At 35.6% G+C, this 13,262-nt stretch overlaps 1 protein-coding gene across 5 annotated transcripts in view; it reads right to left on the minus strand.

Moving 5' to 3' along the window:
• NCOA3 (nuclear receptor coactivator 3) overlaps positions 1 to 13,262 on the minus strand; it is a 188,490-nt gene that overhangs the window by 42,403 nt on the left and 132,825 nt on the right. For 4 of the 5 annotated variants that reach the window (XM_027851404.1, XM_027851386.1, XM_027851387.1 and 1 more), the window contains exons 3-5: positions 9,292 to 9,396; positions 6,024 to 6,196; positions 538 to 638 (exon numbers count right to left, since the gene is read on the minus strand). In XM_027851404.1, the coding sequence (XP_027707205.1) occupies positions 538 to 638; positions 6,024 to 6,196; positions 9,292 to 9,377 (360 nt within the window). In that variant the 5' untranslated portion in view covers positions 9,378 to 9,396. Of the gene's footprint in view, positions 1 to 537; positions 639 to 6,023; positions 6,197 to 9,291; positions 9,397 to 9,594; positions 9,611 to 13,262 lie in introns of those variants that run through there. The other variant, XM_027851394.1, reaches the window with a different exon arrangement.

Consider the following 13,262-nt stretch of genomic DNA (forward strand, 5'->3'; position numbering starts at 1 on the left):
GCACATGAGTAGAAACTGAAGAGTACCTATAAATTCAGGAATGGCTGAAATAATTATAGTATATGAATATAATGAAATATTATTGTGCTACAAGAAATGATGAAGGGAATGGTTTCAGAGAAACCTGGGAAGATTTGTATGAATTGATGCAGAATAAAGTGAGCAAAATCAGGAGAACAATTTATACAATAACATCAATACTGTAAAACAAACAACTTTGAAAGAGTTAAGGACTCTCATCAATACAATGACCAACCACGATTCCAGAGAACCAATGATGATATCTTACCCAGCTCTGGACAGACAGGTGATGGACTCAAGATACGAAGAATAAGACATATTTTTAGATGGTGCCAATATGATAACTTAATTTGTTTGAATATGCATATTTGCTGAAAGGGGTTTGTTTTGCTTTTTTTTTCTTCCAATGGGAGAGGGGAAGTAGATAAAATAAAGGCTTGTTAATTGAAAAAAAGTTAAATTGTAAAAATAAATTTATAGCATAACTGTCATTTGGTTCAACTTTTTCATACTTGCCTGCAGTAAAAGTGGTCCTAAGGAATCTTTATCAATAACTCCCTGCCCTGTAGAAGATACATCAGCTTTCTGAACATCATCATCAATGGAAGCTGCCTTTCCTAAAGAGACAGAAGAAAGTTCTTCAAATGACTCTAGTTATGCTGGTTAATAATTACAAAATGATCCAAAACAGATATACAGCATACATTCTGTTCCCTTAACAAGGGTATTATTTGATCACGAAAACATATAACTTGAACAGGAGCTCAAAAGAGATGGTCTCAATTTTGTTAATAAAAAAGAAGGCAAAGTCAAGTGTTGGGTAGGGCAGGAAGCACATGTGACATAGAGGTGGTTAATGAGAGACAGGACTGGAACAGCCACTGCATGAAGCTTGATAAAGATTTAGTCAGGGAAGATTTTTTTATAAATCTACCATCAAGCAATGAAGGTAGAAACAGATTACAAAAGTATTTTCAGATGTGATTAGGTCTGTGGATAGTTAACATGGGGAAGAGATATAAGTCACAAGACTGCAAGTGGGTGCTGAAACAGAAGGTCAAGTTGCTTGCTGAACTATTCTCTTTTTTTTATTTTTCATTGTGATTTGTTTAGTAACTTTAAACTTAAAATGTAGTTTTAAATAAAGTTTGGACTTGTCTGTAAAGAAAAAAAAAGAAAGATATAGCAATGAAGGCAGGGGTTGGGACAGAAAACGTGGATACTCAGGTACTGAATTCCTTGTGAAAGGAAGTAGAATGGCCTAGACTCCAGCAAATAACAGCATGAAGGATATGGATAGGGTGATAGAGGTGTCTGAAATGAATATCAGAAGAAAAGGCTGCTGAGTGTTTGTGACAAAGGGAAGGCCCGGAAGAGGTACTGGGGACCAAGGACTTTGCTACAACCTTCTCCTGACCAAGTGAACTGAGGCCATGACAGAAGGCACAACACATAGAAAGGAAACATGTCCAGGGATAAAAAAAAAAAATCTCTTGGGGAAAAAACAGGTTTTCATTAATACAATAAGGCTGTGAGAGGAAGAAAATCAAGAATGAAAAGGAATTTGTTTATAATAGTGGGTTCCAGAGGGCAGAGAGCAGAACAGGGAGAAAAAATTAATCTGAGAAGTCAACAGCTGGCTAAGAAAATGAAACTTAAAATTGCTGGACCATGACTTACAATATTATGAGATCACAGATTCCTGGCCAGAGATGAAGTATACCTAACAAAAACTAGTAAGAATATACTTGACAAGTACCTGGCATATCTAATCAAAAGGGCTTCAAAGTGAAAAAAACAAGGGAAGGAGACAACCTATGTATAACCCCCAAGGTACATACTAGACAGTACAGCTACCAGAAGAATAATTAACAGTTGAAAAATCCAGAAATCTACCTGAGACAAGAGCCAATAAAGGAATCAGTATTAAAACCTCTGACCTCAACAAATCCCCAAAGTTAAAAAAAAAACCAAAAACCACTAGAGAACTAGTGGTCCAAATGCAAGGAGGCAAATTTGACTTCATAGATAACCCTGCAACTTTGTGATATGAAATCCATCCAGACAATGGTTCTGGATGAGTATACTTTATTTAAAAGAATAAGGGTAAGTAGCAGGACAGCGAAGGGTAACCTCAGATATTAAGAATGTTTGCTATTATATATAAATGGTAATGATTTCTTTGGGTTTACTTTGTAGCCTGAAACTTTGTTGAAGGTAATAACAGTATCAATTAGTTTTCTTCAATGACTGCCTATTATTTTCTAAGTAACCATCATGACATTAGCAAACAGAGATAATTTTGTCTTCTCTTTGCTTCTCTGTAGGTTTTAATTTCTTTCTTTTGTCATTGCTATTGCTACCATTTCTAGAACTCTATCAAATAATAGCAAGAAAAATGAATATCCATGTTTTATTCCTGGATTTATTTGGAAAGTTTCTCTGGTGCATTCACATCATATATGATTGCCTAATTTTGACTTTAAATACACAAGATCTCTCTATGCCTATATTTTGCATAGATTTTAGCATAAATAAGTGCTGTACTTTATCATAAAAATATTTTAAATTTTTTAATCAAAGTTTATTTATTTATATTGATTTATAATTCTCCTGTCCTTTAGTCTTCCCTGGTTTAGGTCTGTATCGGTTTCATAAAAGGCATAGAGTTTTTCCACAGGAGCATCACTATTAAATGTTCTTTAAAAGTTTGGCAGTATTCCATCAGGACCAAGAGTATTTTTCTTCAGTACTTCCTTTATGGCTAGTTCTATTTCTTTTTCTGAGATTGGGTTATTTAAGATCTCTATTTATTTAATTTGGGAATTTTATATTTTTGAAGGTTTTTCTGTGTTCTTAGTTTTGTTGGCATATAATTGTGCATAAATTCTGATAATTCTTTTTATTTCTTTGAATTGTGTTAGGATTTCACTTTGTTCATTTGATATTTTGCTGATTTGAATCTTCTGGGTTCCATTTAGAGAGACATAGTTTCTAGGCATACGGAGGAAATAATCCTGCTGTAATCTGCCCTCATCAGTCTTCATTTGGAATACTGTGCTCAATTTTAGGCACTCTATTTAAGAAGGACATTGATAAGCCAGAGAGTGATCAGAGAACAATCAACATGATCAAGGCCTAAAGTTCATGACATATGAGGATCAGTTGAAGGAGCAGGGCACATTTAACCTGGAAAAGAGAAGACTCAGAAGGGGCATTCAGGGATTAAATTTGTTCTATTCAAACCAAAAGCAAGGGGAAGAAGTTACATCTCACCACTTGTTGGGTATGTGATGATGGGTACCGCTTTAGTGTACAGGTTGGACTAGATGGCCATTGAGGTCCTTTTCAACTTCCAATTCTGTGATTCTGAGTGGGAATATATAAGACAGAGCTAGATAGGAATGAGAGTTACAGGACAGGAGCAAAGAACCTCTGAAGTTCAAGGATTAGGCAGCCAAAAGGAAGGAGTTTGTGAACCATGGCAGGGTAAGTGCCAACTGATCACAGCATGAGACCATTGAATCAATGGTAAAATTGGGAATTGGGAAGGTCATGTGTTAAAGGCAAGAACTAATCCTGAGCCCTCTAAAGCTAAGAAAAATATTTTACCCTTCTGTACCCCATGATCACAGGGGACTATTAGGAATGAAAAAACTAATAGTAAGAGCAGCCAGGAGGCTTATGGTGAAAAAAGGCTATTGTCCCACGAAGCACACGGCCAGTTCACTCCATCCCTCTTACTCACAACCAAAAATTAAAAACCGAGGCAGGGATGCTGATAGAAGTGATACAAATACTGTTTCAATCCTGAAGAGCAGCACTCCTACAAACCTGGGTTCTTAAGAGTGAAAACAGACTGAAGAGATAGCAATTTCTGGGTAATAATGATGGACAACACATAGTGACAATGGGCAGAAAAGTAGACATTTCTACTGATGCTACTCAAGATGACGATACAGATGGGGGTCCTATAACGCAAATCCCTGAGAAGTCCCAGGGTCCTTCCTCAACACTCCCAGGTGGTTAATTCATGAAAGGAAAGAAGACTTTGAGGTCAGTAGTGCCTTCCCTATACTTTTTCAGTATTTCTTTCCTATTTAGGCCTATTTAGGTGGTAGAAAAGAACTTATGATGGGGGTGGGAGAAGTAGGTGTCAAGGAAAGATCCATGGAACAGGTTGCATTTGAGTTGGGCTTGGACAAGAGATTGTAAGCATAAAGGCTCTGTTAGACAAGGCATATAGATATAAAAGTTTACAACATGTAGTGGGAATGAATATGAAGTGGATTGGCTAAAGTAGAGAGTAAAAGAAAAATAATAGTATGAGATAAGCTAGAAAGGTATGGAGATGCCAAATTTTGGATGGCCTTGAATGCCCACCAGAAAAGATTTGAAGTTTACTCAGTATGGAGAAGAAAAATACCATCTTTAATCATATCGATCTATAAGAAAGATTAGTGTGGCATTGAGATTCGTGTTAGATTGGAGAGGAGAGACTCATTAGGAAGTTAATTTAAGAAAGGGAGTAATATTATCAAATTTATACATACAGAAGAATAGTCTGGTGATGATATTTAGAATCAATCAATTTTTCAACAAACATTTATTAAGTATTTGCTATATGCCAAACATCATAAAGGCAAAGACAAGCAAATTCCTACCCTGAAGAAACTTACATTTTAATGAGGGAGACAGCATGTACACATACAATTATATAAATGACACATACAAAGAAGACACAAAATAATCTTGAATAAGAAGAGACCAGACCCTGAGGTAAGCAGGAAAGGCCTCCTGCACAAGATGGCATTTGAGCTGAGTCTCAAAAGAAACCAGGGATTATAAGAGACAGAAATATGGAGGAAAAGCATTCTAAGCATAGAAAACAGCCAGTGTAAAAGCATGGAGATGGGACATGAAGCAGCATGAGTTACAGCAAGAAGGCTATTGTGACTCAACCACAGAAGGATTAGAGGGAAATGATGTAAAAGAAACTGTAGAGGCAGAAAATGACCAGGTTATAAAGAGCTTTAAATACCAAAGATAACTTTATATGCAATCCTAAAAGTAACAGGAAGCCATATGAGTCTGCTGAATAGGGAGGATGATTTGCTAAGACCTGTGAATTAGGAAAATCACTTTAGTTTTTAGGTGGAAGGTAGATTAGAGTGGGGAGAGACTTGAGGCAAGGAAACCAAATAGGAAGCTACTGCAATAGTATCGGGGGAAAGTAATAAGGGCCTGAAAGTAATGAAGGTACTGTTTGTGCGAGTGGAAAGAATAGCACATATGTGAGAGAGATTATGGAGAAGGAAATGACAAAATTTGATAACTAATCAGAAATGATCTCTCCCCTTCCTCCCATCCCCCACATACACTCAAGTACACTAATCAACAGTTCTTAAGATGTAGTCTTTCAGGAAGTGACATGTGTAAAGGAATGCTTAAGACTAAAATGTCTGAGAACTACTATGCTATACATAGGTTGGCCCAAAAGTGTAGGTGTCTCCCCCATTTGAATGTGACCTCCTTCTGGACTAGGGCCATGTCTTTACCCTTCATTGTATCCCCAACACACAGCAAAGTGCTTTGCATATATTAAGTGCTTCACAAATGCTTAGGAATTGTTGACTGATATATTGAGTTTGAAAGCCTATAGGATGCCCAGATCAAAACTATACAAATGAGATACTCTTTTTAAGAATAGCTATGATTAAGAAGAGAGCAGCAGCAAACAAAGCTAAGACAAAATAAATCAAAGAAAAGAGCCTCAATATATTTCCCTCTCTACCCACTTGTCATCTCATTCTGCTCAATCCAACTTCGCTCAGATAACTGGTTACCTGAAGACTCAGACACTAACAAAAAGGATAAAACATAGCAAAAGATATATTAAAAAAACTCTAATACAGCTCCATGCTTGAATTAATAATGGCAATCATCACTAATTGAATAGCTTTTGTAACTCAGTAATTGCCTTATTTAAAATTCCACATTACCTTGTTCCTTTATCTGTCGGATTTGTCTCACAGTTTCCTTTAAAATTGCACATTTATCTGGTTTGACATTGAAACTGTCAATGTCACTGAGATTAGCAGATATCAATTCAGCCAACTCTTCGAGGTATTTACTCTCCTGCTCCCGTCGCCACTTCTCCCCACTGCCAGTCAGACTAGGAGAAAGAACAATCATGTGATAAAGGCTCTGAATGCAGCAAGGCCAGGCAGTGGTACCAAGAACCTTGGAGGCAGGAGAAGCATGGTCCAAATGACAATTCAAACACTCACCAGTAACACAACCTAGGTGAAGTCACTTAGTATCTGTATTGTTGCTTCTCCACGTGTAAAATGAGGCCAGTAGCAATAAGGCATACTTCCTAGGGTTGTAGGGATGTAAAGAGGTTTGCAAATCTTGAAGCTTCTATCATTATTAGCTCTTACGCCAATGAACCTGTGGTTTGGTCAATGTGTAGTAACCTCCAAGGATAGAGATGGGGCCCATCCATGTCCTCCCAAAGCTTACCATAAGGGTTTCATCCAATATGCTGGTGGTCTTCCTCTATTTCTCCCCATGTCACAAGGTACCAAGAAAACCACTCTAGTAATCCATGGCATATCCCTCACTCTCAGAAACTGACCAACCTATCTCTTCATTCCATGACACAATTCTTTGATGACATACTTTACTCTTCCAAGTCCTTCACTGGCTGTTATGTTGCTGCCTGCACACACTAAACACTCAGTTTTCCATTGCCATCTGTATTATGCTCATCTGTAATTCTTCAGAGGCAGTGGTGTTCCAGAACAGCTCGAAAGTGTTAAAAATGTTTGTATCAAAAATAGGAGTCTGTACTGTTATGGGAAGTTTAGGGTGAGTAAAAGCACTTTATAATCTCCTCAAAATAATCTAGCACATTCTCTTCCCCCCTTTCAACTCTGGGTCCATCAGTTGTGTGTTTGTGTGTGTGTGTGTGTGTGTGTGTGTGTGTATGTGTGTGTACACTGATGGAACTATAGAGCATATTAGCTATTGGTGAAAGAAAACTTAGTCAATTAAAAAGACATTTTTCCAGAACTATGAATACATGAAATTGCTGAAAAACCATCCTTTAAGCTTCCACTTTAACATTAAACCATGGTATTAAAGAGCAGAATGTTACTACAAAGACGAAAGTTACCTCTCTATAGAAGCAGAAATACACATCTTATAATTCATGTTACTCAAATGATAAACATATTCTTTTTTGATACCGAAAACTTCATTTAGAACAAAAATGTTATGTGATACATGTCACTAAATATCCACTTAAGTCATATTATAAAACAATTTCATGAGACCAAAGAATCTCATTGAGAAGAAAACTTACACATCCAAAGCCCTATTCAATATAGGCACTCTATCAATAGCACTCTTAAGAAAGTCATTTAGGCTATTCCTGAATACCCCTAGTGACAAAGTTCTTTAGTTTATGGGGCAGCCTATTCTAATGCTGGACTGCTATGCCTGTTACAAAGCCATTTCATATCTAAAATACAATGTCCTAATGACAAGAATAACAACCAAACAATCAAAACTTAATGTTGTAAAATTTAATGAATAATCATGGGAAAAAAACATGAAAATGCATCTCTACCTATTTTTAGAAAGGTGGGGAACTATTGGCATGGAGCACTGTATATAACAACAACTGTAAATAATAATGTTAGACTTTCTGATTTGTTAGTTACTTTTGCTGACTTTTTTTTCTTTTTTGCTCTTTGTTAAGATGCACTGGGAAATGTAGGTGATATTTTAAAAAAAAGAATAGAAATAAAAATTTATTTTAAAATAACTAGATATTGCCTTTTGTGATCAACTCTGTCCCTTGTTTGGTTAAAGATGCTTCAGCTAGTCCAAGAACTGTGAAAGGTATCTGATTTCTTTGAATACTAAAGGTTACACCAAAGAAATTACATATTCACTTTTATACTGGTACAGTATATGGTATAAGATATTCATATAAACCTACTTTCTTCCAAATTGCTTTCCAGTTTTCCCATCTTGTTGTTCAGCTGTTTCAGTTGTGTCCAACCCTTCATGACCTCATTTAGGATTTTCTTAGCAAAGATACCAAGAGATTTGCCATTTTCTTCTCCATGGATCCATTTTTTTCAGGCAATCAAAGGTTAAATAACTTTGCCAGGGTCACACAGCTAGGAAGTGTCTGTGACTGGATTTGAACTCAGGTCTTCCTGACTCCAAGTCCAGTCCTCTATCCACTGAGCCACTGGTTGGCCTCAATGTTTTCCCGTGATTTCTCAAATGGAGAATTCATCCCCAGGTAATCAATATTATCAGATTTATCAAACACTGGCTTGTTAAGTTCAACAGTTTCTAATTCTTCTTTAGATAGTCTGATTTAACTTTATAATTTTTAGCCAGTACAAAGCTATTTTTATGATTACTACTTTAAGGTGTAATCTGAGGTCTGGAAATGCTCCCTCCATTCTTACTCTTTCAAAGTTTCACTTCATATAATTTTGAATACATAAAACTGAAAAGCTTTTATCTGAAGAAAAAAAACAATGCTACTGGCATAAGAAGGAAAGCTATTAACTATGGGGGAAAATCTTTGCAACAACCATCCATGATTAGGTCCCAACATCCAAGAAATATTGGTAAGTATCACAAATACCATTCCTCAATGAATAAGAGTAAAAGGATATGAACACTTCTTACCAGATGCCCACTGAATGTGGAACAGTTAAATTATATTACATTATTGTGGTATTGTAAGAAATCATTAATATTTAGACTATGGGAAAAAAATTAGTCTAATATTAGCCAACCAATAAAAAGTAAAATAAATGAAAAGCAGAAAATAATATATAGAAGGACAACAAAATAAATAGAAAAAAAAACAATCAAAGCTGAATGCCATGTAATGATAATGACCAAGGCTGGCCCCAAAGAAAAGATATGGGAATGTATTTTCTTCTGCTTTTTTGCAGAGGTATAAAATTAAGGGTGCATTAGACTTGGTTAATGTATTTATTAGTTTCACTCAGCTGTCTTCCCTCCTCTTTCTTTTCACTGTTCATTATATGAGATGGCTCTCTGGATTAAGGAAGGGAAGTATGTATTTGGAAAACATTAGTGATGTCAAAACAAAAGCTGTCAAAAAGAATTTTAATGAGATAAAATATATTATACTGAAATTTTTAAATTCATAGATGTCTGTAAAAAGCTATGTAATATTAAGTTCATATACAAAAAAGACTTTCTTACCCTTGTACTGGAGTATCACATGGCAATTTACGTTTTCGGGAATCAGCAGTCAGTGGATCTAAGGAGTTTTCTCCTAATCCACTCATTTTGACTATGCATCAGCAACTAAGAAGAGAAAGCAAAAAAATATTAAGACACAAAATATCTATTGCATAAAAATGGTCAGGCAACATTATAGCCACATTTTACAATACAGAACTTTCTTGTCTGAAGAGGCAGGACAATGAAGAAGCTGACATTGCTACGGGACACTGAACATTTTGAACACATTTTTCCTAGTTAGATCTACATACAGTATCTTACCCAACAACAGTTTTCCCAAATCTTCTCAAAACTGCATGCATTCTAGTGCTTGTTTACCCTGCCAAAGTATGAGAAGGATGTATTCAAATGGCAGCTCAACTTGAATGACCAGCACTGTGATCCTCAAAAATATCTGGTAGTTTTAGTGGACATATCAGTGAACTCTGCAAGGTAAGCACTCTAAAAAGGCACAGAAGACTTTGAAGTTCCAGGTCAGGTGGAAGAGCTCTACATATGGTCATAAAGAATAAAACAAATGCTACCTTGTTTGAAAGGTAAGGTTCCCTAGGAAAAGGAAGGGTTTTGTTTTTTGTTTATTTGTGTATGGAGGAGGGAGATATAAGTGTTCAATAAACTCCATATATTATAGACACTGGAATTTTTTAAACAAACTAATCTTTTTTAAGGGGTATTAAGGGATAGCATTTGAGGCATGGGAGAGAAGAGAGTTTTAACCAGAAGAAATTATATGAGCAAGGCATAGACATGGGAAGGTATGAAACATATCTGGGAGATAAGTATTATGGACTATGAGGTCATGAAGGAGAATGGTATGAAATAAGGCTATACACATAGGTCAGAGCCACACTGTGTCTTTGAATGCTGACCAAATATGGCCTTTATTTGGCAGGCAATAGAGAACCACTTGTGTTTTTTAGCTCAGCAGTGAAATAATCAGAGCTATGGTATTAGGAGATTATTATGACGGAAGTATATAGACAGAATTGGGAGAGGGAAAGAGATTGGAAGAAAAGTCAATCAAGTGTCTATCATAATAGTAATAGCTAACATTTATGTGGCACTTTAAAATGTTAGCTAAATACTTTAAATATTATTATGTCATTTGATCCTTACAACAGCCCTGCTAAAAAAACAAACTAATGGGGGGAAGAGGTAGAAGCTTCAGATTTTCAGAACAGTACAAAAATTTTAAGTATTCCTGTGAGGTAGGTGCTATTATTATCTCTATTTTACAAATGAAGGAGATGAGTCCAAGAGAGGTTAAGTGACTAGCCAGGCATTTGAGGCAAGATGACACCACAGGCCCTTCCAGACACCCACACACCACACACACAGTATTTTATTCACTACATCACCTGTCTGCCTCATAATAACATGAATGGAAAGGAAAAGATGGATGTGCAAGTTATTAAGGGAATATAACTGACAACACACAGCAACTAATTGGAAATGAAAAGTGGAAAGGGAAGAGTCAAAGATAGCCCCCCAAAATTTCGAACAGAGGGTAACTAGTAAGAGGAAGCAGAAACAAACAGGAGTAAAATAGGTAACCAGGAGACAATAGTGGCACAGAAGCCAAAGGGGAAGAATATAATCTCAACAAGAGCAGTCAAGAGCATCAAATCATACAAAACAGTCAAGGGGAACACAGACTGGAAAAGTGCCAATTTTGGCATTTAGGTCAGTGATGACCTTCAGGAATATTATAACTCTTCCTTACTATATACAACTAAATTAAGTGTACAGCAGTATTTAAGTTTGAGGTTATAAACAATTCAAAAAGCTGATTTAAACAGGAAAAGACTTCTAGAAGGGGGGGGGGAACCCACCTACTAAACCTAATTAAAACCATTTAAAATAATTGGCTTATAAAATATTAATTGACCTCTAAGGACACTTTTATTAATCTAGTCTAACACTCTCATTTTACAGATGAGAAAAATGAGGCCCAGAGAAGTCACATGACTGCCTAGCTGTAATTATCTAAATATTTTGGGAGAGGAGAAGTAATTTGGGTTATGAAAGAAAAATGGAGTGAAGTATTTGCCTACTAAATCTACTTTCAAATCAAAAAATTTATGCCTGAAAATCTTTTCTCTACCATTAGAATGAACTTTTGCTCCTTGAGGACAAGAATTGTTTTTGCTTTTTCTTTGTATCCTCAGAATTTACACACAGTGTTGCCATATAGTAAACTCTGACCAAATGCTTTTCTGATTGACTGAAAAGTTTCATCTCCATTAGCTTACAAAGTACATAAAGAATTTTTTCTTGAATAAAATAAAAGCTCTTAATTTTACTCAATGCTGAGACATTGTAGTGAATAATGCTCGACTTTCCACTAGATGGCAGAATCCTACCAAGTAATACTTTGTTAAACTACCACAAACTCCATCCCAAAAAGGCTACAACTAAGTCACCTTCGTAAGTTTTAACACTGAATAAATCATCATTTTAAAAGTTATAGATTAAGTACTCCTGTAAGGGACTAGGAAGCATGAAAAAAGGATCATAAAGGATCATAACGAACTGAACCCATCCTAAAATTTTGGCAGTGGAAGTCTCTAGACATTTTGTTAAAGTAACAAGTAAAGTGATGAAACAAAGTGTGAGAGAGGACTTAAAATAACACATGATGAAAGATAGCTCAAGGCTATGGTTTAAAAGATGTTTTGTTAAACTGGCGATGTATTTGTTTTGTCTTTTTGTTTTTTGTTTTTTTAATTCTCCATATATAAAGAGAGAAGGAATTCTCCAACTATACTATTGAATTAAATTTGGTTAGACACCAAAACATTTTCTCTTCTCCCCACTCTACATGCCCCCCCCCTAAAAAAATTCCCAACTGGATCAAGGAGTTATCTATCCAAGTGGTATAGAGAGGGGGACTAGACCTGTTATTTCATTGGTATAGGGAAAATCTCAAATAAGCTTAAGCTTTAAACCTATTTCACATTCTAAATATGTTTCTCTGCATTAATATTAATCACAGAAAGCTAAGACTGAATGATCCTTTGTTCCCCTAGTATGCTGTCTAAAATAAAACTTGTCTTGAAATGTATGTTAAAAAAATGCTTTCCAATTGAGCATTAGTCATGCCAAAGTTAATAATTCTCTACCTAATATTTATAACATATGCATATAGTCCTAAACATTTGCAAAGCATTTCTGTCACAACAATCCAGTTCACAATTTCCTTCATTTAACAGATAAGAAAACTGAGGCCAGGTCTGAGAAGTTCAATCACTTGCTCATGATCATACAGCTAGCAAATATTTGAGGCAAGATTTCAACCCAGGTTTCTTGACTAATTCTTCATAATTCTAGCCATGAAAGCACAATATCACCTCTCATACAATGGAAATTTTAGATTTTTCTCAATACTGTTATTCACATTTTAGTGCAATCTTAACACTATGGTATACCAACTTGTTCAAATTTCACTAAACCAAAACTGAATTCTAATCACAAAGAAATGCCCTGTTCTTAGGAGAAATTACCTTATCTGCATATTAGATATACAACCTCATAGGTAAGATGAAGGGAAGAAAATATCAGTTACAATAATACCAAGACTATAATAATTAACATATTGATTGTATTAAATATAAGAATACAACTTGAGACAGAAGAGATTACTCATGAGGAGACTAGTTGGAAAACTATTAGAATATAATAATCCAGTGATAAAAACTGAATTAAAGTGATGGTTGCTAATAGAAAAGAGAGGCCAATTAAAGGGAAGTGCTTAGCAACTAACTGAATTAGAGGGAACAAGAAAAAGGGAAGAGTCAACAATACTCTGAAGTCAATGCTGAGTGGCTAGAAGGTTATAGCAGTGTCATCAATAGAAATGGGTAAGTTAGGAGGAACATCATACTGTAAGCAGAGAAATTTGGTTTTGGAGAAGTTAGGATCCTTGAGGA

The sequence above is a fragment of the Vombatus ursinus genome, unplaced genomic scaffold (genome assembly GCF_900497805.2).
Source record: "Vombatus ursinus unplaced genomic scaffold, bare-nosed wombat genome assembly UNPS02000580.1, whole genome shotgun sequence".
NCBI classification, from domain to species: Eukaryota; Metazoa; Chordata; class Mammalia; order Diprotodontia; family Vombatidae; genus Vombatus; species Vombatus ursinus.